At 42.0% G+C, this 26,195-nt stretch overlaps 1 protein-coding gene across 1 annotated transcript in view; it reads right to left on the bottom strand.

The window, feature by feature from the left end:
- The window catches only part of AOX1 (aldehyde oxidase 1), a 70,442-nt gene that overhangs the window by 25,473 nt on the left and 18,774 nt on the right, over positions 1–26,195 (bottom strand). The window contains exons 11-23 of the mRNA XM_024757377.1: positions 25,562–25,713; positions 25,278–25,371; positions 23,833–23,942; positions 22,631–22,815; positions 21,523–21,685; positions 19,377–19,469; positions 14,670–14,839; positions 14,194–14,320; positions 11,865–11,987; positions 8,465–8,561; positions 5,602–5,726; positions 3,491–3,624; positions 2,367–2,454 (exon numbers count right to left, since the gene is read on the bottom strand). Of these exons, the coding sequence (XP_024613145.1) occupies positions 2,367–2,454; positions 3,491–3,624; positions 5,602–5,726; positions 8,465–8,561; positions 11,865–11,987; positions 14,194–14,320; positions 14,670–14,839; positions 19,377–19,469; positions 21,523–21,685; positions 22,631–22,815; positions 23,833–23,942; positions 25,278–25,371; positions 25,562–25,713 (1,661 nt within the window). The remainder of the gene's footprint in view (positions 1–2,366; positions 2,455–3,490; positions 3,625–5,601; positions 5,727–8,464; positions 8,562–11,864; positions 11,988–14,193; positions 14,321–14,669; positions 14,840–19,376; positions 19,470–21,522; positions 21,686–22,630; positions 22,816–23,832; positions 23,943–25,277; positions 25,372–25,561; positions 25,714–26,195) is intronic.

Raw genomic sequence — 26,195 nt, 5'->3', positions numbered from 1 at the left:
TATAATCCAGTCTTTTCAATAAAGTCCCATATCGATGAAGGACATTTCCACTTCTAAATGTCCCACTGTCACTTCTTCTCCAAACACATTCCGTCTAGACTGTTTCCTCCTTCCAACTTGGCTCTTTCTATCAGAAACCTCCAAGGCATGTTTGTGGTTCTTATTCTCCATTATATTTTGCTAAGTTTGTCACCGAATTCTATTTTATTTTATAATAGCTCTTGGACCCATCTCTTTTTCTACATCTTCCTATCGTAGCCAGACCCCAACCGCTTCATGTCTGAAAGCATCAGCTGCCTCCAGGTGGTCTGCGTCCTCCCTCCTCGCTAGGCCGTCCTGCCCAGTGCCATCCTATTCTCCCCCACAAAGCGCCCATGTTTGGTTATGACACTTGACTGGTCCAGCATCTACTCAGTCTCACTGTATCTTATGAGATCAAGTTTAACCCCCCATCCTGGGATTCTCAGGCCACTCTGAGTCTGGCATCACCTAACCCAACCCATCTTATTTCCCATTACTTTCCAGTAAGTGCTCTGTGCTCTAATTCCCCTTCTCCCCTTACTCCTGCCCCTATCAAACAGGCCACGTGTATCCCACCTCTGCATTTATGCTGCTACTATTCCCACCACCTGGTATGCCTTCTTTCTGCCAATCCATTCTTGAAGGTCATTTACATTTCACCTTCTCTAAGAAGTTTCCTGTACACACTCCAACTCATATTCATCTCTCCCCATAGTTTTACTATGTGCACCTCCTCCTTTAACCTGAGATTATTATGTTTTCATAATGACTTCATATGTGTAAGTCTTATTTCCCCATCAACGGCTAAAATGTGGTCTCCTTCAGGACAAAGTTTGCTCTAATAAATCTATGTTGCACTAAACCCAATTCAAAATATAGCTTAGGGTGAATGTAAGTTGAAATAGATACATTCGTTATCTTCTAACAATATGTATGCAGGTACACCAGTTGTGGTAGAAACGATGTGATGTGTTCAACAAATCCTGTTGTCTTTCATCCTGGGCATGCAGGAAGACTACATTTCCCATGCCCCCTTGCAGTTACGTAGCAAAGTTCTGGCCAATAATGTGTCGATTAAAGCAAGGACCACCACTTCCAGGCCTGGTGCTCAGAACATCTCCCACACAACACTCTGCTCCCTCTCTTCCCTTCCCTTGTCTGCTGCCCTCTGCAGAAAATCCAGTGGGACAAAGAGTCTTTAGGGTAGTGCTAACCAATGGAACTTCCTGTGATGATGGCAATGTTCTCTATTTGCATGTCCTATATGGCAGCCACTAGCCACAGGTGGTTACTGAGCACTTGAAATATAGTTAATGCAAATGTGGAACTGAATTTTTTTTTTTTTTTTTTTGCGGTACGCGGGCCTCTCACTGCTGCGGCCTCTCCCGTTGCGGAGCACAGGCTCCGGACGCGCAGGCCCAGCGGCCATGGCTCACGGGCCCAGCCGCTCTGCGGCACGTGGGATCTTCCCGGACCGGGGCACGAACCCGTGTCCCCTGCATCAGCAGGCGGACTCTCAACCACTGCGCCACCAGGGAAGCCCTGGAACTGAATTTTAACTTTCATTTAACTTAGTAGATTTAAATTTAAATAGCCGTATGTGCCTAGTGCCTTCCGTATTCAACAGTGCGGTCTGAGGGGAGGATGGTGGTGTTACTAGATGGAAAAAGCTTGAGTCCATGAGTGATTCTGTGTAGCAGGGTTCTCTCCTGTTCTCCGCCCACCTCCCACACTCCTCTGATTACGCTGGGCTGTTACTTGAGCAAGAATTAACACAAAAAAGTTCTAAGTCCCAGAGAGTTTTTAGTTGTTAGAGCAGTTAGCCCATTCTGACAAGTAAACTTATTCTTTATAAAGCAAAAGAATACTTATTTTCTGCTTCAGAAACTTTCCTAGGAATTAGGAATTTGTGGTACAGAGTTTTACCAAAATACCTTTGACATATTGATAAATGAGGAAGCTGTTGGCAAGCATTTGCAATTTCGCGTAACATTATTGTTACAGAAATTATTCTGTTTTTACCTCCCATGTATAAAACTGTGGGAATAGTGTGGTTATCAGATCCACTTTCATGGACGTATGTGTGTATACTCACATGTTTTTCAGCTATGCACTCTGTAGCAGCCAATACCAGCTCGTACTTTTTCCACAAACTGGTATCTTTGAGGAAAGCAGAAAAGCTTCACTGAACCAGCCAGTAATCAGTTAGCACAAGGAAGAGAAAGTGTGACGCACAATTTGTTGATTTGCTCACTGTCATTCCCCAGTAGAGAGTAGCCAGATGCTGCCCTCTGCATTTCTGTAATGTTATATTTACAACATAAATCCCCCATCCTTCTGCTCACTTTATACTTTCCAAGGTAAGGGTGGCGGCCTCCAGTTATTAACATGTCTTCTCCTCGTTCTAGAATGCAGCGGACTGCACGACCATGCCTAAAACAGGAAAAAAAAAAATCGGGAGAGGTAAACTCTTTTACCTAACAGGTATTATCTAGGGTTTATGTAACGCCTAGTGAGAGCCTGGTGGCGTCCACACACACCGCAGAACAGCAGAGTGACTCCCTGAGCCCAGGCTGTGCTGCTCTCACTGTGCCCTGACCTCCTCTTCCTTTGGGTCAGGGCACAGTGCCTGGCACTCACTACTTATGCAAGGGGGCTCTGAGGCCCAAGGCTCCGGGGTATTGCTTTGGGGTTATTTCCCACTGTGATAATCACCTCCATGATAGGCAAACAGTCCCAAGGCCACATTATAGATGGTTACAAATGGAGGAACTCAAGTGGTGTCTGACTGGCAAGTATTCCCTGATAGGACAGGTCTGGAATGAAGGTCTTTTTGTGTCACGGGGCAGAGGAACTGACGTACATTACTTAGCAAAGAAATTAAGCCTTCTAGGTGTGCCTGTTCCAAAGACAATTTCCTATGGTTATATTCTGACACCCTTAAAGGAAAATGGTAATATAAATAAAGGTAAGCATAACAGAAGCAAATTTTCCATCTAAATTAAGGGGAAAAAATATATACACACACATACACACCTTTTGAGATACACATATTTATATCTATCTATATGTATATAAACCTTTTGAGATATGTATAGGTGTAGATATATAGATAGATATAAATGTCTAGCTCAAAAGGTTGAACTGACCTATGTAGATACACAGGTGCTAAGGACAAGTAACCCCACCCTTTCAGGATCTGCTTCTGTCTACTCCCCAGGTATTATATATTTTACTGTGGTTTTTACTCTTTTCAGTAATTGATTCTCATTTTTGTTTTTATAGTATGTAGTTTGACAATATAAAATAAAGAAGTTGTAATAAGCTGGCAGCTAGTTTATATATTTGTATATTATATGTGATTTTAAATAACCTTGACCCAGATTCTTCCTCCTTAACCGCAATATTGAAAATATTCAATGTGACCTCATTTTATTTTTAGTCTACTTAACAGATTTTCTCCACTTACTTGTTTGCAGCAAATGCGGTGATGGCTGCCATGATGCCAGTTTTCATCACCTTCCCCCCGAAAGCCCCGCCAACACGCTTTACATGACACATGACCTTGTTAGCTGGGAGATTCAAGGTTGAAGCAACTATGTCCTGTGAATGATAAGAGTTCTCATTAATCTGACCCATGTGCAGCAAGGGGGTGGGAATAGTCCTGACACATTTTGATTCCTTAATGTTGTACATGATACACACATTGTGTGGTTATACTAAATAAAGGGATGATTTCCAGTAACCTAAGCATGCATCCATGCTGATCTCAGTAGTATTCAGCTGTAATGACAGCACCAAAACTATCATTGATATTAAGTAGTCCTTCCAATATCAATGAGATATTTTTGTGATAATAAAATTAAAAAAATTTTTTTCCCCATGAACTACACCCAAGGTATCCTTTTCAGACTAACCCCTAGGGATATGTTTCCTGCAGCAGAGAGATTTCGTGGGTTCCAAGCCTCTCTCAGACTGGGTCTCTTCCCTGCACACCACGGTCTCCACTGCTGAACAAGCACTCCTCACCCTCCATTCGGATTCAGTTGGCTGGTGGGTCTTCCCTGGATGTAGGCCTTGCTCTTCCTTGCCATCCTAATGTTTGAGGTCATTAAGTCTTTTTTGTTGTTGTTGTTATCAATGTATTTATTTGTTCTTACTTATTTTTTATTTTTGGCTGCGTTGGGTCATCGTTGCTGCGCACGGGCTTTCTCTAGTTGTGGCGCGTGAGGCGCGGGGCTTGCTCTTCGTTGCGGTGCGCGGGTTCAGTAGTTGTGGTGCACGGGCTTAGTTGCTACGTGGCATGTGGGATCTTCCTGGACCAGGGCTTGAAGCCATGTCCACTGCATTAGCAGGTGGATTCTTAACCACTGCGCCACCAGGGAAGTCCAGGTCATTAAATCTTAATAACTCATTTTTATAGGTGGGGAGCCCAAGAGGAATGAAGTGATGGGACCAATGTCACACAGGGAGTGAGAGGCACAACAGGAATGGAATGGAATTCGCCTGATCCTTCTTAGTGTTCCACCTTCTAAGAGGCCTCATTCTCCACATTCCCACATTCCTACTTACTCTGGTAATGACACTGGCTCCTTATGACCTACTGAATCAAGACCCCAGTGTTTGTTCCCCTTACTTTCACCCTGATGCTTAAACTAGCCACCCCAGGCACATCCACCTTGGACAGTCTTCGTACTATTCCTCCTTCTTTACACACGTGCTGCCTGGCATATAGGACACAGGCAAAAAGTGTTTGCAGAAGGGACAAGTGAATGAATGAATGAACGAATGAGTGGCATTTGATCGTAGTGTGGAACTCCCTGGAAATGGCTTCTCCTCTCACCATCTAGACGAACCTCATTCCCACTGTAAATCCCAGCTTAAGACTTCATCTTCATGAGACTTCCTGGATGATTCTCGGGCTTGACAAACCTCCATTCCCTTAATTCTTCCATCTATGTAAATTCTGAGTTTGCTGGTTGCATTCCGCCCAGTACTATTTCCTAATTGCTTCATGTGAGTTAGGTGACTGTAAGTTTTGGAGGGCAGGCCTTCCTTTGTTAAATTTTGGGGTTTTTTTCAGTTTTATTGAGCAATAATTGACATACATCACTGTATGAGTTTAAGGTACACAGCATGATGGTTTGATTTACATATATTGATTACCACAATAGGTCTAGTTAACATCCACCATCTCATATAGATACAATTAAAAGAAAAAAATTTCTCCTTGTGACAAGAACTCTTAGGATCTGTTTCTTAACAACTTTCATATATAATACATCAGTGTTGACTATAGTCATCATTTCTTTCGTGTTCTTAACAGTGCCAAGGGTATAGAAAAAGAGACCAGCTGATCCCATAACTGATTTTAAAGTTACAGACCCACAAACAGAAGGCCATTACTTTCATAATACTATCTTAAAAGTTTTAAAGTTGTATGGTTATTAATACCCAAATGGATATGGCTATTAGTATTCCAAACTCCTTCAGTTTCTAAAATGTTCTAAATTGTTCTTGGTATATCTTGTTGACAGAAACCACTTAGCCATGTCCCCTCCATAATGGTCCCCACATTACCTGTATGTATTTGGGAAACTGTGTGGACACGTAGACATCAATTTCTTGATCCTCTCCTTTGGGAACAACAAGCATGCTTTGGGTTTCCATATAAAAATGTTCTTGACCTCCTATGTGTATTTCACCTGTTAGAGGAAAATATTCCAGAATCAAAGAGACAGATAGGACAGGTAGCACTCCTCAGGTGTTATCTCATTACAGAGAAATTCCAGCGACAGTGCTTCTGCTGGGGTAGTGGGTTACATTTCCAGTTTGTTCTTTTATATCTTCTGTTTCTTTGCTGAGATTTTCTATTATTTTCATTTGTTCCAAGTGTTTATGTATTCCAAACATGACAATATTTAGCTTTTATTATACCTGCATATTTGAATTAGAGTTCTGCAGGGGAATGTGTCATGTCTGCCAGCATGGTAGGTCTCAAAGTGATAGGGAAAGATGTGTGACTTTTCAGAGTCAAAATACTACAGCAAGGAGAATTCCAGTTCCAAGACAAGATGGAGTAGATGCATTTCTCCCTGTTCCTTCTTCTAAGTACAGCTAACAATTCTGGACATTATATGTAATAAAAGAAACATAAGAAGGTTCTGAAAAGTAGAGGAGAAGGCAAACCAGCTAGGGACTTTGGGACCCAAGGAAAGACACAATGCTGAGTTCGGTGGGTTTGGTTACTGTTTGCTTCATATATCCCAGACTTGGTGCCAGGGAAGCAGAAATCCAGAAACACCAACAGGCAAAGAGAAAAAAATCCCCCAGGAAAAGCCTACTTTCTCTAGCCAAAGGACCAGGAGAGCGGAAGCCTATCAAGACAGAAAACTTTTATGCAATACCTACTCTGCTCTAGCCAAACACTACAGAAAAAACTGCAGACCTATCTCTGTTTGCAAAAGTTGAGTGGGGAGCTTAGACTTCCACCCTTATCAAGCTGTGATGAGGTACCCCAAATCTTCCACTGGGGTGGTGTTAATGGGGACCCTACAGGGAACCTGGACTTCCGTGCTCCACCTGGCAATAACAAGACATCACCCCTCGTTCCTTCCAACACAGGGTCAGAGGAGTTCTGGTAAAATAGATGATTTAAATAAGATCCAAAGTCTTACAACATAATATCCAAAGTGAACCGGATCAAATCAGAAGTCATTCATCATACCAAGAACTCAACTTGAATGAGAAAAGACAATCAACAGATGCCAACAGCGAGATGACACAGATGTAGGAACTATCTGTCAAGGATTTTAAAGCAGCCATCATAAAAATGCTTTAATTTACATAAACACTTGGGACAAATGAAAAAAAAATAGAAAATCTCAGCAAAGAAACAGAAGATATAAAAGAACAAAATGGAAATTTTAGAACTAAGAAATACAACACTCAGAATATAAGGGGCTCAGTGGATGAGCTCAACAACAGAATAGAGAGAACAGTGGGAATCATCAGGGAACAAGAATACAGAACAATAGAAATGGCTCAACCTGAGCAACGGAGAGAATAGACTGAAAAGAAAATGAGCAGAGCCTCAGAAACAGTTGTGATTAAAATTAAAGTCTGAACATTTGTGTCGTTAAAGTCGAGTATTTGAAGATGTAATACGTGAAAATTTCCCAAACTTGGTAAAAGACACCAACTTACAGATTTAGAAGCTGAGTAAATCCCAAAGAAGATAAACCAAAGAAACTCATGCCAAGACACATCACAGTCAAACTTCTGAAAACTAAAAACAAAATATGTTGAAAGAAGAGAGAGAAAAACACTGCCTCTCCTATTGGGGAAAAATACTTCAAAAGACAGCAGATTTCTCATCAGAAACCATGGAGGCCAGAAGAACTGGTATAACATCTTTCTTCAAGTGCTAAAAGACCTGTCAACTCAGAATTCTATATTCAGTGAAAATATCTTTCAAGGATAAAAAAGAAATTAAAAAGACATTCTCAGATGGGGGCTTCCCTGGTGGCGCCCTGCCGATGGTTGAGGGTCCGCCTGCCGATGCAGGGGACACAGGTTCGTGCCCTGGTCTGGGAAGATCGCACATGCCGTTGAGCACCTGGACCTGTGAGCCATGGCCGCTAAGCCTGTGAGTCCGGAGCCCGTGTTCCGCAACGGGAGAGGCCACGACAGTGAGAGGCCCACGTACCGCAAAACAAAACAAAACAAAAAAACAACTGTATGTTTATGTAAGATAATATCCTTGTTCTTAGAAAATGGACACTGTGGTATTTAGGAGGACAGAGGCATCAAGTCAGTAACTTACTCTCAAATGGCTCAGAAAAAAATGTGTGTGTGTGTGTATGTGTGTGTATATATGTCTCTCTCTATATATAGAGAGAGGGAGACAGACAGACAGGCAGAGAGACAGAGACACACACACACACAATGATAAAGCACGTGTCATGAAATGTCTATTGGGGAATCTGGGTAATTAGGAGTTTCTTTAATGTTTCTGCAACTTTTCTGAAATCTAAAACTATTTCAAAATAAAAAGTTACAAAAATTTTATTGGAAAGTTCAAATCAACTGATTTTCAAGAGGGAAATTTAATTTTCATTACATATATACATAACTAAAGGAAGTCTGCAAGGAAGTGGGGGAAGGAGACAGGGAGGGAAAGAAGAAAGGAAGGAGAAAGCAGAGATGGAGGGGGGAGGGAGAAGTCAGAAAAGATGAAACAGAAAGAAACATGGGCTCTGGAAATCCTTAAAAAAGCTATCAATCCACAGTGCTTCGTGGCTTAGTGGCTGTTGTATGACGGTGCTCCTTAACCACTCTGAGCCTCAGTTTCCGGACCTTCAGGAAAACAGACACCATCTGTATAACAACTGGGCAGGCCGGGGTTGCTTCCCCTCTCATCATTCTTTTCAGATAGTTTTACCTTCAAGAATTTGATCCACCATTTTAAATGCTTCATCAATATTTCCATACTCCAGTTTCCTTTCTTGCTCGAAGAAGGACTTGTGTTGTATAGCTTCCTAGAAAGAGAACAGAAAAGTGAGGCCCCCGGGGCAAGAGACCCAGTCCTACAGCAGTAGCCACATGTGACGCTGCATTGTCTGAGTCCGCGCAGCGCTTCTCTTGCTCTGGAATCGCATGAGCTGAGCTGAGAACCAGGCTGCAGAAAGACTCCCCATGGAGCAAATGCAAATGTCCGCATCAAAAAAAAAAAAAAGTATGCTCAGAAAACACGTAGCACCAGGTGGTCCCATTACGGAACTAATATTTCCAGGCAGATTATTCTTTTCATTCCACAGCCCATGTTATGCAGCCAATGTAACAAGGCACAGGGGTTTAGATCTTGGGCGCTGGACCCAGTCAGAGTTGTGTCCATTTTCTCCATTCACCAGCTGTTTGACTGCGGGTCTATTACTTCACCTCTTTGAGCCTCATCTGTAAAATGAAGGTAGAGTTCTGCACATAGCTCCAACAGGGTTGTGGAAAGAACAGAATGAAATGAGGCATGAAAGAGCTTACACGGCATATAATAAGTGCTCTGTCAGTGTTAGCTGAAGACACTCTAGTGATAAGGACATGGTAGCCTTGCCTGCCAGCCCCAAGCTCCTCTGGGGGTATGAGTACAGCATTTGCACCTGGGACCTCCAGTCCTGCAAGAAAGATTCCATTACAAGTCCAGAGTGGGTACCACAAATCCACTTATATTCTGGTTTTTAATGGCTTCTCCCAGATGCCTACTGAAAGGGGTACAGTAGTAGGTACACATAATCAGGGGTGTAGCTATAATAATCTAGGCTGGTTTTCTTACCCATCCTTAGGAATTCATCTTGCTGTAATCCCTGGGTCCTTGGCAAACGTGACATGCCAGCTCCTGCCAGAATTTCTACAATGGATTATTGTCCATCTATGAAATTCCAGCCTGCTGGCGGCGAGGGATTCTCCTAACTCTGGTTCCCTCTGGCCACCAATCGGTGTCTAGACCTATCAGTATACCTTACGGGATGTTCTATTGTGATCCTGCCATTTCCTCCATTCAAAAAGTGGGTTTGTTTTTTTTCTACTACCATGGGGCCAAGGGGCTTTGATAGAGTGTCTGTGGATCGCTTCTGTTGCTGACCAGCTGCTGGACCTTGGGTAACTGTGTCTTTCAGTTTCTGCATTAGAATGGGGATAATAACAGTTTTTACCTCATAGGATTGCTGTGAGCATTTAGTGAGTTAATGAAGGAAACCTGCTTAGAACAAGGTAAACACACAGAGAACTCTAGGTATTAGCTATGGTCACGTTGTTGACCATGACGATTGATGAGAGATTCTGGGCGGGAGCACAGTTTTCTCACCATGGTCATCAGCCTGACCCCATGAGCCAAGAGTTTTGATAGCATTTCCCCATTCAAACTATTAAAAATTCAAAACAGCATAAGCTAGATTAAACAGTAGTGATAGTGATGGAGATCCATTTGCTTTTATCCTATTTTGATTGATAACACACTTCCTAATGGAATCAATTCATATGATTTTCTTATTAATCTAAGACTCAGATATTCTAGGTTCAAAACAGAAATTAAGTTTTATAAATCCAATTTTTTTTAAGTTTAATCTTTTTTCCACTTCCCTTGCTGCTTGCTCTTTGAGTAACTTGGAGCTAATTTCCTGAATATTTCTTGGTCAGCAAAGTGATAAAAAGAACTGTAATGTGTACGGAGCAGGACATACTTCCTTGCTATACAGTTTGATTAAATCTACTTGATCTAGTTGATTAACCCTGGAGAGCTTAACCTCTGATACAAACATGAGGTAGCTCTTTTCCAGGATGTCAAAGTTTGGGATTTGATGCTGGGATTCTCTGGCAGACAATTAGAGATGTGCCGGTCCAAGTTGGGGGGGAAGGGGTGGGAAGAGAGTGGTGTCTATTTGCTTATTTGGAATTTTATTTGGCTGGAAAGCGGGGTGAGGGGGAAGGGAAGATATTTAGCTACTGGAATTGGGCAAAGAATTACAAACAAGATTTTTGATAAAGTATTACGGACATAATTTCTTACTAAGAAGTAAGCCTAACTCTAAAACAAAATGTTGAGGAAGGAATGTATAAAGTAAGCAAGAAGAGCAGGCAACATATGAATGAAAAGGGTTTAAGAAGGGAACAGAATGTTTGAATTTGAAACTGGCCAGGAAAATTTGGAAAGCATAATCACTCTTTGACTCCAGCTAAACTTTTATGTTTTTGTCTCCTTGACATGATTTTATTTTAATTTCAGAACACGGAGGACACTGTCCAGAAACAAACTCTATGTTCCTTGGCATAAAGCAGCATGATAGGAAACATAACCAAGGCCAAGTTCTCCTGGAGACACTAATCTTGGCCAACTCATTTCCTTATTTTCTGCCTCAGAGCATGCTAGTCACCTAGAGCCCAATTTATTTATTATGTTGTGGAGATAATATTGTATTCCGAGATTACACTGAGTCTGTATGTGCTGAATCTTATCTATTCATGATGCTTTCCCAACTTTCATGCTTTTATTATTTAGTAAATTATAAGAACCAGTGAAATATATGCAGAAGAATACTCATATCATTTCAGGGAGATGAGTCTGAAAACCTTTATAAATTTCAAAATCCTTTTTAAAAACAGGGTAGGAAATGCAGTTCCCCCATTTGTTTAAGTTGCCAAAATAGGTGTAGGCATCACAGGATCTATTTCTCATACTTACTTAAGATATGCATAAAGGATCTAAAACTAGTGTCTCCAATATATGCTTCATAGAGCATCTTGTTGGTTCTCACTGCGTACCTGAAAGAGTCTGGGTGAAGGTGTATATGGAGTCCTAGGGTGTGTCCCCTCTCCTGAACATTGTTGGCTACCCATCCAGCATTCTTTTCACCTGTCCCCTTCCAAATAGTGCTCAGATTTCTGTTTAGGTCTCCATCACTCCCCCATACAGCCCATAAACCGCAAAGAAATCTGACCCCCCCGCCAGCAGTAACCACCAGTTCTTGCCAGTCATGAATCCAGAGAGGGATGTGACCTACTCGTGGGATGTTGGGACAATGGCATTCTTTCTTGCTTATTGGACGTGAACTGGAAGCTCCTGGCTGCCAACCTGTCACCACAGGAGATAAAGCCTGCACCATGGGCAGCAAGGAGGAGAGGCAGAAGATCAGCTTTCTCGCTAACACTGGTAAGAGTTTGAGGCCAACAAAGCCCTTGTTTTTCGGAAGCCACTTTGAGTTGGATTTTCTTTCCTGTTTCTGCAGTCAAAAGCATGTTAAGTGATATGCCGCTGAAATCTGCTCTTCTGGCGCAAACTTTGAACTCATTACCTCAATGGTCAGGATCAGTGGCTCCAAATCTCGGTAGACAATCTTCACTCGTTGCGCAGCTCGCTTTGCCTGAACCTCGGAATCAGCAATCACGGCACAGACAAGCTCACCCACGCAAAATACCTACAACACAGAACAGACCTCTGTTCCCAAGGAGGGCAGGCACCAGGGCCTCTCCTTTCGTTCATTCCCCCGCTCCCTACTGGCACAGAGCTAGACACACAGTCAATGACCCCTTCACGTGTGACTTAACCGCAGTGCTGTGGTTAACGAAGGCTTCGGTAGGGAAGCGCATTTGTCAGAGTTGGCCTGCTGACCTCGGGCACTGGGAGAGTGCAGGTCTTTGCGCTGCATCATTGGCAGCGATGGCTGAAGAGGGACAGGCCTGAGGCTGCCTCATGTACAGCAGAAGAGTCAGTCCCGTGGTTTGACCTGGGGTTGCCACACCACGAGCTGGGCCATTCTGAGAAGTGACCTCTCCTTCATGAACCGGGAGCAGAGACCATCTCACCCAGAGAGGAAGGAGGGAGAGAGTGACAATGCAGCACTGCTGGTGAGCACATGTCTGCCCTGAACTGTGGTGGAGCACAGGCTTTTCACGGAGAGAAGTGACTACAGGAGCCAAGAGCGAGCCCGGAGCATTCTTCGGTTCACCAGCAGGTGGGGTAGGTAGGCGGCCTAAAGAGGTCACCCAGGGACCAGGGTAGAAAGCGGATGGGGATAAACAAGGCTAAGGCTCCAGAGAGGTAAAACAGTCAGGACTGGAAGAAGTCATACGACCCTTTGATTCTCTTTCCCACCTTTTACTGAGATCCAAATCAAAACATAATCACTCATTTTTAAGAACGACATTAGATTATTAGGTCTTTTCTACAATGAACATATAGTAGTTTTATCACCAAACAAAAATGGTAGTTAAAGAAAAGTTAAATCCAGCACACACACACAAAAGTGTGTTGGGTACGGGTGGGCAGGGGCAGTGGGGAGACACATGAAACAAAAATGGCAAGTGTTAATAATGGTTGGAGCTGGGTGATGGGCCTATGGGGATTCATTGTACTAGTCTCTATTTTTGTGTGTGTTTAAAATTTCTGCAATGAAACGATTTTTTAAAGATATAGCGTGCTAAGGACAAATGCTAAAAAAAGGAATGAAACTAACGGAGGCAATCATTCGCAACAGCTCTGTTCTCTGCTCTCCACAGACGTGGGTCTTGCCCTGTGACCTCGTTCACAGACACACCCCTGAGATACTCAGAATCAACGTGCACACACCCCAGGGCCCAGGAAGGCTTTGCTTGGTTAATTAACATTTACGCAAAGGCCATAGCTCTCATTGTCCTCTGCCTTGGGGGAGGTTCAACCTGACTTCAGACTCTCAGTCACCAAACTTTCATTTTTATCAACTGTGTCTGCTAGTGAGAGCCAGAGGCAGGGACTCTTCCAAATGATAAAGCTCTTTTGGGTAAACACTGAACTGAGAATCTGGAGTTATGTAGAAAACCTTCTGGACACTGCCCTCGCTGCATCTTCTGATAACCTGAGATACAGTAGTCAATGTTTCAATCATCTGAAACGTTCAAATGGCAACAATGCTATCACTGTTCCTCTGCTCATTTACTCTTCTTTGTAGGAAGCAGTGTATGGAATATGCCGATGAATCAGACGTGGGCCCTCACTCAAGGCATTTTACTAGGTAGGAGAAATAGGTAAGACATAGACATAAATACATAAGCTCAATATAAGATAGAAAGCGCAATAAAGGTCCACTTTGCCTTCTCCTGCAGACTTTAAGTTCTGCAAGGGCAAGAACCACAGGGGTCTTGTTCACCTACGGCAGTAGGTGCTCACTTAAAAGATGCCTGTTGAACACATGGCATATGAATGAATGAGAGAGAGTTCCGAGAGGGAGAAAGAACTCCTGGATTAAAGGATAAGGAAAGACTTCATGGTGGAGCTACCCCTTGAACTTGGACGTTGGACTGAGACGGGGGCAATGGCAAGGGATTCTCAGGGAAAGTACCAGAAAATAAAAGTCATTATTCTCTTCTCATATATCCTTTCATAAGTATGAAAGCAACACATGATCTTACTACTAGAAAATATAAAATACTCAAGTATCTTTTATATAACTAGTCAACTTCTTTACTTACATGGAAAATGAATATTTTTGAACGAATTCACTATTAGAATATAGTGATTTATAATAAGCATTCAAAGAATACTGGAATCCTTTATGATGTGCCAAGTTCAATGCTATCTTTTAAGAAAATACGAAGTGTCATAAACTGAGGAAGTTACTTTTAAAACAGAAAGCAAAAATGCAGTACCTCATCTGTCAATAGAAGTTTCTCAGGTACGGTTAAAAGGCGGAAGGAGTTGATGCCATGAAGATGTTCCTCACTCAGGATGTCCACCACACCTGGCAGGCTGAGAGCTTCTGACAGATCCACAGACCTACATGAGAACACACAGAACAGGGCTACTCAGAGCGGCCCCGCAGCCTGCAGACCACAGAGAACGTTCTTAATCGGAGAATAAGATACGAGAGAGGGAAGATACATCCAAAACCCTCCAATAGTTCCATGCCAGACAATGGGGAAAAAATTCCTGGGACGATGAAGTTATTATACGGAGGGACAAACTGTGGTGAAGTCTACATTTTGATCCCATTTCACTTCAAATCTAATACATTGGACATTGCCAACAAATAGCTTACCCTCTTCAAACCGTTACTTTTCACTAATGTGACTTGGCCAAAAAAGGCAATCATTTCTGTCTACTGGGTAAAAACCTTATCACTTACACAATCTTAGCGTGAGCTCTTGAGCTTGTTACAAAAGTCAAGAACAGCTCCCGGTCCACTGCAGGCATGTCATCACAGTAGATGGCTTCACCTGTGGCATGCTTAATACCAGACAGATGCATGACGGGATGGCCAACTGGGTCTTGAGGAAGCTGCTTTGGGTCTGCATTCTGTTTAATCAATAATCAACATATCATTTTTATAATCATATTATGCACATCTCTCATAAGAGGGGAGCTATATCATTTACATCCAAACCAGAACACTTTCGAAAATAAAAACACCAGGACAGTAAGCCTATTTCAATAATTCAGTAGGCAAACTGGGATGTACAGCCATGATGTTGTGCTTATTTTTTTCCCCACTATTTTGATATAGACCACAAACATCTCTAACAAATTCTATTTGTGTAACTAAATGAATATAAATCTTTCTTCCTGACAATATAAAATGATGTCCTCTTGCAAATGCTCATGTATTTCTTTAACTTTTATTATCAAAATTATTTTACTGTTGTAGCTAAGCATGGCACATGTACTATTTTGCAGAAAAGCCTGATGACCATGTTTATAGAAAATGAGTGCATGCATTCAACCACAAGAGCTTTTTTTATTTTCTTCTTTGAGTGAGGAAGTCTAAGAAATAATTGGTAAGACTCATAACTCAGACAATCCTGATAAAGAATGAAGACAAAGGAAGCTGCATTTTGAGTAATGATTCACTAATATGACTTTTTCTTAGAGACCCACGGAGTAAAATGTCTTGCCACTGGTATACCTTAAATATGCTTCATTAACCAAAGTCGAAATTAAGAAACATAACATCTCCTCCAGTATTTTAAAATGAGAGAGTTGTTAGCTTTCTTAGTTGGGAGAAGAATTGGAGGTATGAAGAAAGAAGGGTTAAGAGACATGGTATAGACCAAGCTCAGAGACCAGGGGCAAGGCTGAGGCTGCCGAGGGGTCCGGTGATGGGACTGTGGGAGGTGGAAATTCCAGGAAAGTTGCCAGCCAAGCGGCCACTCCCAAAAGGCTCCTCTCAAAGGAGAAGGCAGCTCTGGGGCCTGGAGCTCTGCGGGAGGAGCCGCCTGCGAAGCAGTGCCGAGCTGCCCCGTCCACACCTCGCGGGGTCAGTACTGCGTCCAGCACCAGGGCTGAGGCCAGACCCCCTAGGCTTTCTCAGGAAGACCCGGGCAGGAGGAGGGTTGGCCAAGGTAAGGCCCGGAAAAAGCTATGGAGGCTCCCTTTCCCACCCTATCTGCTGCTCCACACCGCTTTTCACGGTGTCACCCTGAGCCTGGGTGAGGCACAGGCTCTTTCTTGGAGATGAGGCTCACAGTGCTCCACTACATCAGACAGTAGGAGGGAAGACAGAAAAGGCACCAATAGGGCTTCCCTGGTGGTGCAGTGGTTGAGGGTCCGCCTGCCGGTGCAGAGGACGTGGGTTCGTGCCCCGGTCCGGGAAAATCCCACATGCCGCGGAGCGGCTGGGCCCCTGAGCCATGGCCGCTGAGCCTGCGCGTCCGGAGCCTGTGCTCCGCAACGGGAGGGGCCACAACAGTGAGAGGCCCGCGTACCGCAAAAAAAAAAAAAAAAAAAAAAAAAAAAAGAAAAGGCACCAACAGAACACATGCTGGTTAGCACCTCTACTGAGAGGAAAAGAAGCCATAGAAGCTGACCTGTTTCCAGCTCAGCATCATGTAAGGCATCTGAGAAATTTTTAAAAAGTAAATACATTTGTATTTGATTCCTAGAATGTGCAGTTTGAGAAAGCCTACTTATTTTACATATTGACAATACATGAGATGTTTGATTCCGCCTAGAGTGGTAGCTCATGTCAATCATAGCTGCAGATTTTCCAGAGTCAGAGCTTCCCTTGTTCAACGGAAGTGCTCTGAGGCTCTTGCTGCACAGAATGGAAGGGAAAGACCCTAGCTGTCTGGGATCCTACTGATCAACTGTCATGTTTTCTTCTCACGCAGGTGTTTTGCTTTCTTTGCCTTTCTGAACATTTGGATTCCATTTACCAAATACCATGAATGGAGGAAAGCCAGCATGGTTACGATGGGAACTTTACATAAAGCTATCTGTGAAAAGACACCTCCCCAAGCCCCTCTGCTGCTCACGAGACCTGGGAAGAATGGTTGTCAGTCACTGCCAACCTACTTGAGGGACTCAAAAAATAAACCTTCAGCTTGAGATAGATCAGAGGTTCTCTAGGCAGGAACCTGGAGAAACCTCTGATCTGTCAGAGGGAAAAGGAGAGTGGCACATGTAATCCGAAAATGCGTTCAGCATTTTTATTGGTTATTAGAGAAATGAGGGAAAAAACCCTATTGTTTTTATAGTATAAATGACAACAAGTAAGATATCAGCCAAATTTTCCCTGACAATTATATGTAGAAAGTAGACTCATTTCTCAAATGAATTTGGCATAAGACATATGTGTAGGATGCTCTGAACTTATTCCTATTTCATATAAAATTTACTGTTTTACAGTAAAATATATACTTACTGATAAACATTTATTGTTTTAAAGCCCATATTTGCTTCACTTAAATGTAAACTTCAATTCTGTAGTTAGTACAAGACAATGCACCAAAAAAGGAATATTGGCTAAGTCTTTGTGTTTTGTTTTGTGGTGGTTGTGTTCATCGTGACTTTATAAACTAGAAAGCAGAAGATTATGAAGAAGAATAATTTAGAACTTGGCCTAGGCACCGTTAAATAAAGGTGGACATTAGGCCACAAATGTAGGGGAAGGGGGGGAATGAGAGAAAATTTTACATGTTGGGGTTCAGGCAATATGAACAGGGATTTGAATCAGCCCCAATGCACACCAGCCCCATCCTCACGGCCAAGCGCTCTCAGCAGGCTTCTTCTCCCTCTTCTCTGAGAAGCTGAGGTGGTGATCCAAAGAAAAACATGTATCAGGTCCAGTTTGTTTCAGATGGTAGGGACTGATTCCCGCTGTGAAATGCCCCCGAAGTGCTGCCCTATAATGCTGTGTTGAGTTCTCCATTTGAACAACATTTGAATGAAGAATCACCCACATCTTTTTTTTTTTTTAATCCAAAGAGATTTTTTTCTATCCTGAAGAGAAAAATTCCAGGTAATCCATAAGCTTAGACACTAAGGAAACATATTCATAGGTCTCTACATAGGCTCTGGGAGTTTTCTATGACATAATACTTTTTACTATAAATACTGAAACACATCACTGCTTTGGGAAAAAAGCGTTTTGAAACCTTGCTGTGAGCCCTGCCTGCCAAAAGGTTGAAGATAAATCCCAAAATATATCTTTCATATATATATCTATAAATATAAAATTGATTAATTTAGCTGAAGCTATAACATTTTTTTTTAAAAGTCAGTTGTGATGAATCTACTGATGAAAGAGGTTGTATTTGATTACTTGCTTGTGCTTGTTGTATGGCTAAAGATACCACGGAGGAAAGAATGTTGTCTCCTCTAACTGGTGATCTCTGTCAAAAGGCTTTTAAGCAAATTAACTGATTTGGGGAAAAAAAATATTGGTCATGACTGCTGAAGTTCCTCTAGCAATGTGGGTATTTGTGTGTGTGTGTGTGTGCCTGCACGCGTGTGTGTATGTGTGAAAACCCAGAGGAAAAACAAAACATATATGTGAGAGATACACTACTTCCAAAACTTGATCTTGCAATCTATAATAACAAACTACGTGAAGATTATCACTTTTCTTTGGATGATTTGAAAGCCCATTAATTTGTTGTTGTTCCCGTGGTTGTTGAAGTTTATTCCATGGTCAAGGCAGTGTTAGGGTATTTATAAATGAGCCAAACGTTGCAGTGGTCGTATTTTACACCGGGGAAGAGGGAAGCTATTTTTGACTTTCAAAATGATCACTTTCAACACTTTCAAAGGAGTTTGGCATATTTGAATTTTGAATATATTGAACCTAAAAACTGAAGAGATATATACCAACAGGGGACTGTTTGTTATGACATACTGTAAGCTTTTATAACTAAATTCAACAATAGATCCAATGAACTGAATCTATTTAAAAAGCATCTTTAAAAAGCCTTTTCATGCTCTTGACTTAATAAAACTCTCAAGGTAAAGTTTCTTGATAACAATTTCAAGGAGAAGCACTGAATCTTATCTAGTTTACCAACAGGAGGACTTCAGGCGATACTCTTATGATGTTGTAGCTGAAAATTCTGTTTGAAAGTTATGAGGACTTGTGTTCTAATAGGCAGCTTTCATTAGGAGACCTTGAAATTAGCTCTTAGAACTTACGTTTGATTCAACTCTAAAACTCTAACTCACAGAGAAAACACTTGGAGAAGGGGGACTGGGGGAGCAGAGTATCTCCACATCCAAGCAAAATAAATCAGCAGCTCTGCCTTTTGTTGTGTTATGACTTCCACAATGCCAAGGCCAAGAGCATATGGCAAACTAGGCAGCTTGTTCATGTCAGTGGTACAAGGCCACAGAACAAAACACACAGTCCTCAAGTTGAAAACAGACATTTAAAAAAATTACCACTGCTAGCTTTATTTTTAATCACAATACTGCACTGATTTTGAAATTTTAATTAACAGTAAAGAAGGCTGTGGGTTCACCAGAAGGCGAGCTCGGGCTAATACATCTTGACAATCGCTGAGAGATAAGTGAAGAAGCTTTAGCCCAGGACCTCTGAATTAAAAAGAAGAAAAAAGCCACTAACCTGGTACTTTAATGTTCTCCAGTGATGTCTGGAATGAAGCTCTTCTAAAGCACTCTCGTACTTGTCTGTAAGGCTAGGATAGTGAACAGGGTCCTGAAAAGTAGAACCACTGTAGATATTTAAAATATGCCACGATGGTCTTGGGAGGGAGGCTAACATGGCTCTTAGCAAGCAGCTCTACTGTGAAGTCTAAGTTTGTTAAGTACTTCCCTAATTCAGAATCCTGGAAGTAGAAGCAGGGTTCTCCCTGACCTCCAGGACACACACTCTGTAAGGTCCACACGTATGACCACATATTATGAAGAGCCACATGAAAACAGTAGATTACTGACTCCCAATATCTTTAAGTTTCTTATGATACTTTCACATGCCTTTCTAAATGATTTGAGGACTTACAAACCAATAAAACAGGAAAGTAGAAGCTAAGTAAATGATTGGAAAGGAACAGAGTGGTTAAACCAGGAAAAGGTCAGAGCCAAGGTACACCACTGCAAATGAGCATCAAGCTCTGCTTTGTACCACCTGGCCAATCAGGAAGAAGAGAAACTGCGGCAGGCTGCATCTCTGCCACAACCTCACAGCAGTAAGCATTCTGGGGCCCCAGGAGGAACACCTCCTAGAGCTGAGGAAAAGTGGGTCAATTTGGCCCTTAGGCAAGACTTCAAACAGTGCACCTAATGGCTATTTTTTTTTACAATTTTAAAATTTTAACAGAAAATTAAAGCCAACAAAGGCTATTACTTTTAATAGCAGAGGAATATTAATAGAGGAAATTGAATAGAAGGTAAAAGACTACAAGATGGAAGCTGTAATTGATATCATTTGATTCATCCAATAAATTGTATTAGTTTGCTATTAATCGCAGGAGTGTATAGTTGGCTTTATTACTTTTTCTCTTTTGATTACCTAGTGACAATATGTCACTTATATATGATTTTAAGCTTCTATTCTAAAAACTTTGATACAAGTGTTCTGGTTCTTAGTTCTCACATATAATGAGAAGATACCTTCAGAAGCAATGATAAGAGAGAACTCTGCCTCTAATTTAAAGTGATCATACTAGGGCTTCCCTGGTGGCGCAGTGGTTAAGAATCTGCCTGCCAATGCAGGGGGACACGGGTTCGAGCCCTGGTCTGGGAAGATCCCATATGCCGCGGAGCAACTAAGCCCGTGTGCCACAACTACTGAGCCTGTGCTCTAGAGCCCACAAGCCACTACTGAGCCTGCATGCCACAACTACTGAAGCCCGTGTGCCGAGAGCCTGTGCTCCGCAACAAGAGAAGCCTCCACAGTGAGAAGCCCACGCACCGCAGCGAAGAGTAGCTCCCACTCACCACAACTAGAGAAAGCCCGCATGCAGCAACGAAGACCCAACACAGCCAAAAATAAATAATTTTATTTAAAAAAAAAAGTGATCATACTAATTTCTATACCACATGAGGAATGTTCTTGGCTTCTAGTCTAGTTTGGTCCACTGATTGTAGCTTGGGATTAATGAACCAATATGGTTGAAGTTCCCTTTGGGTCTAGCAAATTTATTCCAAACTTTTTTCAGTTGTATCCTCCCTTGCCACCAGTCTTGTAACTCTAATTGTTTGTCATAAGGGAGGCCAGGTGAAAGAATGCCCGATGCTTACTACTGTGATTATGACTACCAGTAGGCAGTCTTCACCATGGTTCTCTGAAGCATTTTTCCTATGATGACCCATTTCTCAACAACCTTGTGGAGTGGCTGCCATTGCCATCTTACAAGTGAGAGAAAACAAAGCTGAACCCAGAGAAGAAAGCCAAACGTACAAAGGTAAACCTCGACAGGTGGAAGAAACGCTTTCCTAAGGGAAAATATATTCAAATCATTAACAAGTTTCTGAACACCATGGAGACATACAACAGGTCAGAAACAAAATAACTGAGTGGTATTAAACCAAATCCCGCACAACTCTGTGTTCTACTTGCCATTCTTCCCCAAACACTCACTCCATCAACAGACGGCCCGCCATACGCCCAGCAAGCCCATGAGTCTCCGATCTGGGTTGTCTTTTCTATTCTATTCTACAGCTATTTGGCAGGGAGTTGTTGCCGCCACTGTGTGTATCCCCAGAGCCCCCAAGACTGGGAAAGGTAATGCATGGTCAGTTCCACTTACCATCCTCTTCAAAATCTGTGACACTTCCAGGTAGAACTTGAAGAGGAAGCTGATGATGAGAGTCCTCCTGAACTCCACCCTCCCACCTGGGGCTGAGCCTGGGAGGGAGACTTCATCCAGAATCAGCCTGCAAGCTGTGTCCAGCATCTCTTCATTCCAGCGCCTGTGGGCGTCAAAAGAGAAGACTCCTTGCCCAACAGGACTCACTACCTCACAGGCTCAGTGAGCTTGTAAGACAAATAGCAACAGTTTAATGCAGCAGAAAAAGAGTACAAACTCCAGAGTCAGGCAACCCAAGTTCAAATCACAGACCACCACTCTCAAGGTGTCTGGCCTGGGCCCACCAGTTCATCATCTCTAAAAGGGCAGTAATGGTAGAACACAGCTCCTGGAATGGTCGTGAGAAAGAAATGACAACTCATGTTAAGTCCTCAGCCCAGGAGTAACTGCTCCCTATATCACTAGAACATTTATTGCATGCCAGGTTCTGTTTTACGTACCTTATATGTATCCATTCATTTAATCCTCTCAACTGTCCTATGAGGTGTGATTATCTCCCTGACTGATAAGGAAACTGAGGTAAGATTAAGCAAGCTGAAAGAGATCACATAATTTATAAGAGCTGAACTGAGATTTGGATGCAGGCAGTGTGGTTCAATCAAGATCGTGGTTTTAACCGTTAGTCTATTACTTCTGAAATGTTAACTGGTACTTAGTAAATGCTCAAGAAATATTGGCGACTAGTATTACGTATAGAAATAAAAAAGTTAGGTATGCATGTGCATTTAGCAAGTTATTATAAAACAAACTCCCATAATCTATCTTTCATAATGGTAAATTATTCTCTTATGATAACGAATGCAGATTTACTCATTTTGCTTACTGTGTCTATATACTATTGGGAGATGGGTTCACACACCCACACACACACACACACTATATGGTGTCCACTTCAGAATTCACTAAGACACGTGGGAATAATCATGAGATCTTATTGGAATTCCGTGTCATTAAACAGAAAAGTAGTAAGAATTTTTCTTCTTGTAATTACATGACACCACAGAAAGAGCTGCTCTATTACTTGGAGACTAAGGACATGAATCCATACCTTCTGATGAGTTTCTGGCAGGAATTCTTTGCACAGATGGTGGTTGGACCAACGCCTCCATATGCAATGGATAACTCTCTAATGATGCCATCTCCTCCTCCAAAAAAAACTCTCATTCCCGAATTGACTATCGCTAGCGCATTCTGTTGCCGCTGGGCTTGTCGGAAGGCTGACACAAACTCCCACTGAAAGCAAAAGTGAAGTGGCACCTATAAAAGCACACTGAGGGACAACTTGCACAAGGCAGTTTGTTTATGTTGCCTCATTTGACCCTTGCCACACTCTCTGTTATGGGCCAAATTGTGTCCCCCCTCAAAATTGATAAGTTGAAGTCCTAACTCCCAGTACCTCAGGATGTGACTGTATCAGGAGATAGGGTCTTTAAAGAGGTGATTAAGTTAAAATGAGATAATCAGGGTGGGCGATGATGCAGCATGGTGGTGTCCTCACAAGAGGAAATTTGGACACGGACACAAACAGAGGGAAAGCACACGGAGACACAGGGAGAAGATAGTTATCTAAAAGCCAAGGAGAAAAGCCAAGGGAAAACCAACCCTGCAGCACCTGGATATCACACTTCCAGCCTCCACAAGTAAGAGTGTAGTTAAGCCACCCAGGCTGTGGTTCTTTATTATGGCAGCCCTAGCAAATTCATACACCCTCCAAGGCAAGCTTGATTCGCATTTACAGAAGAGGCATCTGTAATTAGGAGTGATTCAGTAATGAGCTCAGGGTCAAAGTAGGTCTAAAACTAGGATTCACTCTTGAGTCTGACTCCAAAGCCCTTCTTCTTACCATTAAGTTCTATTGCAAATTTATAGCCTCTTCAAAACCTCAAGATATAAGCAGAAGTATAGTTTTAAGTCTTATTTAGGAAAAAGCCTCACGGGACAAAGAATTTTTAAAAATCTGTAAGAAAGTAACTTTAGAGGTTGGTTTGGGTGGGGGGAAGGTGGGGAGGGAGAAAGAGACACAGAGAGTGAGAGAGAGGTGGCGGGCAGGGTTGGGAAGGAAGGTAGAGTCAAAGGTCTCCAGATTCTAGCAATGATGGGGGGTATATAACACAAGTGAAACCTAACTATTCACAAATCCTCATATTCTCCACTGCAAACGCTCAACACCTTTTCTTAACCCACCCTATGTTGGAATTAACAAGCTGTGCACTCACAAGTAAAGCCAAGAAATTGAAAGGACATTCTCACCTTCCTCAAATAAGGGATGTTCACTGAGATCAAGATTTCTTCAGGCTTAAGGTCAGCACTGGGGCACTTTCTGAGAAACTGCTCATTTAAAGGAATCTGTCGTTTTCCTTCTGTGGAAAGAAATGACACGTTCCCTGGAATCTGTTCTATTAAACAATCAAACTCCCAAAACTTGGGAAATAATTCTACCAAATATCACAGGAAATTTATTGTTTGAGGAAAAAAGTGCTCCTCCTATGTTTAAAAATCTTTCACCATGAAATGGCATCTTGCAATGTTTCTTCCCATCTAGGGCCTACCTTTTTTTTTTTTTTGCCTTCCTTGCTTGATTATAAATAAAAATATCTAGCAGAGTAGACCAGAGGTCAGGTAGAGTCAGACCTTAGCACTCTTTCTGAACAGCATGATTCATTTTGAGCTTTGTAAGAAGGGAGAGGACATTAATATCCCTTTTGATATTCTAATAAAGTCATTCAACAAACATTTATTTATAACCAAGAACCCTACTTGATACAGTAGTGAATAAATAAATTGCCTTTAATGAATTTTTATACTAGTGGGATACAGTCTTATTTGTTTATATCTTTTCTCAGCACCAAAAGAATTTCTGTTCTTTAATCAGTATATTGGGGGGAGGAACTGTTTAAAGCTGTAATGAAATAGGACTTCGGGATAAAGCTAAGAAGCTTTTGATGTTCATATTTACATCACAAAACCTATTTCTCAATAAATGATTTTTTAAAGGTTGTTACTTAAATTGATAACTGAATGTACACCTTCTTCCTTAAGATAATTTTGTCGTTTAGATGACATGAAGAGTAGGCATTTAACAATGCAGGTTACAGAAAGTTAGTACATATTTCTAAATGAAAAAAAAAACAACGGATGTATAGAGGACCAATGAAAACTTCCTAATAATTGTCGACAAAGTTAAAATAAAAGAAATAACTGAAAAGTCCTGGACTTACTTTCAAAAAACAAAACTCGAGTAAATAAATATAGAATGAAGCCCAACCACTGTTCAATAGAAAAAGGTCTGCAGGCTTCCATCAATGTCAGCATGAGCACATAGCATGACGTGGGTCTCACACACTCCTGTACCACCTGGAGAAAGTCTTTGACAAAGGGGCCCAATCGTTGTCAATAGCCTAGAGTTCTCTCCACTACTCACATCACACCGGGACACTAGCCAACACTGGTCGATGTCAGGTGACCAGTATGGGAAAACATCTAGCACAAGTCCTCAGAAAGAAAGAGATGAAGACATTGGGTGTGTGTGCATTTAGGACCAGACTGACCAACTTTCCAAGCACCCAGAAAGGCAGAGGAATTATTAATATTATAAAGGAGAGTAATTTTCAAAACTGGACTTCCTGCATCCCTAGAGAGGCAAAAGGGTAGGAGGAACAGGGTTTAATAGTCCCTAAGAAGGAGCTGTCACTTACCTTTTGATAGCAAGTTGAGGGTACAGTTGCCCACGGCCAGGAGAGGGTTCAGATCCGAATCTGGATGCCTGCTCACTATGTGGCCCCCTAAAGACTTTTTAAAATAATGGGTTATTTTCACTCCACTTATGTAATTATAATGACACAAGTGGTAAAATAAGAATCAAGCAATACTTCGGAAAACTATTCTTTCTGTCTGTTCCAAAAGAATGAAAATGTCATGATTTATCAGGGACAGTCATTCACGGGACACATACTAGATGTTACAGTCGTCAGATACATACAGCCATGTTCCTGATCTGGGATCCAGCCAGAGTTCCCAAATGCTTCAAGAGAGCCTGGTACATCTGTGTCTTCTCCTCCGGGAGCTTCAGGATCACATTAGCCAGGACGTCCTTCACCTGAGCCAGGCTGAGGGCAGCACCTAAGGTCAGTCCTGAAATGAAATCATTTGTAGATAACGCAATGTGATCATTGCTGACCTGGAAATGTCCATTAGATTTTAGACTACAGATATGGGATCTTTATGCTAGATACGTGCTACCCTGCTTACTGGTGGTCATGGTGGTGACGGTGGGAATAGTGGTTGGTAATGGAGGTGTTAATGATGATGGTGAAAGAGGTGATGGTGCTGGTGACAGAGGCAGGGGTGAGAGTGATGGAGGTCATGGAGGCTAAATTTTCTGAATACTCACTGGGTCAAGCACTATGCTGAATGCTTCACAGAATCTTCTTGAATTCTAACAAAGTTTTGAAGTATTAATAGCCCCCCACACACACTGAGATTCAGTTAAGTAACTTGACTAAGTTTTTCAGCTAATATATGACATGGTCAGGAACGGGACTCCAGAGCCAGCCTCCAAACCCACATTTCATTGCTTCTCATCATTGTCATTAAATCAATTTCCTTTATTGAAA

This window comes from Neophocaena asiaeorientalis, unplaced genomic scaffold (assembly GCF_003031525.2).
Source record: "Neophocaena asiaeorientalis asiaeorientalis breed wild unplaced genomic scaffold, Neophocaena_asiaeorientalis_V1.1 scaffold246, whole genome shotgun sequence".
Classification (NCBI taxonomy): Eukaryota; Metazoa; Chordata; class Mammalia; order Artiodactyla; family Phocoenidae; genus Neophocaena; species Neophocaena asiaeorientalis.
The sequence above is the reverse complement of the archived record's forward strand: the minus strand, read 5'-3'. Positions and strand labels throughout refer to the sequence as shown.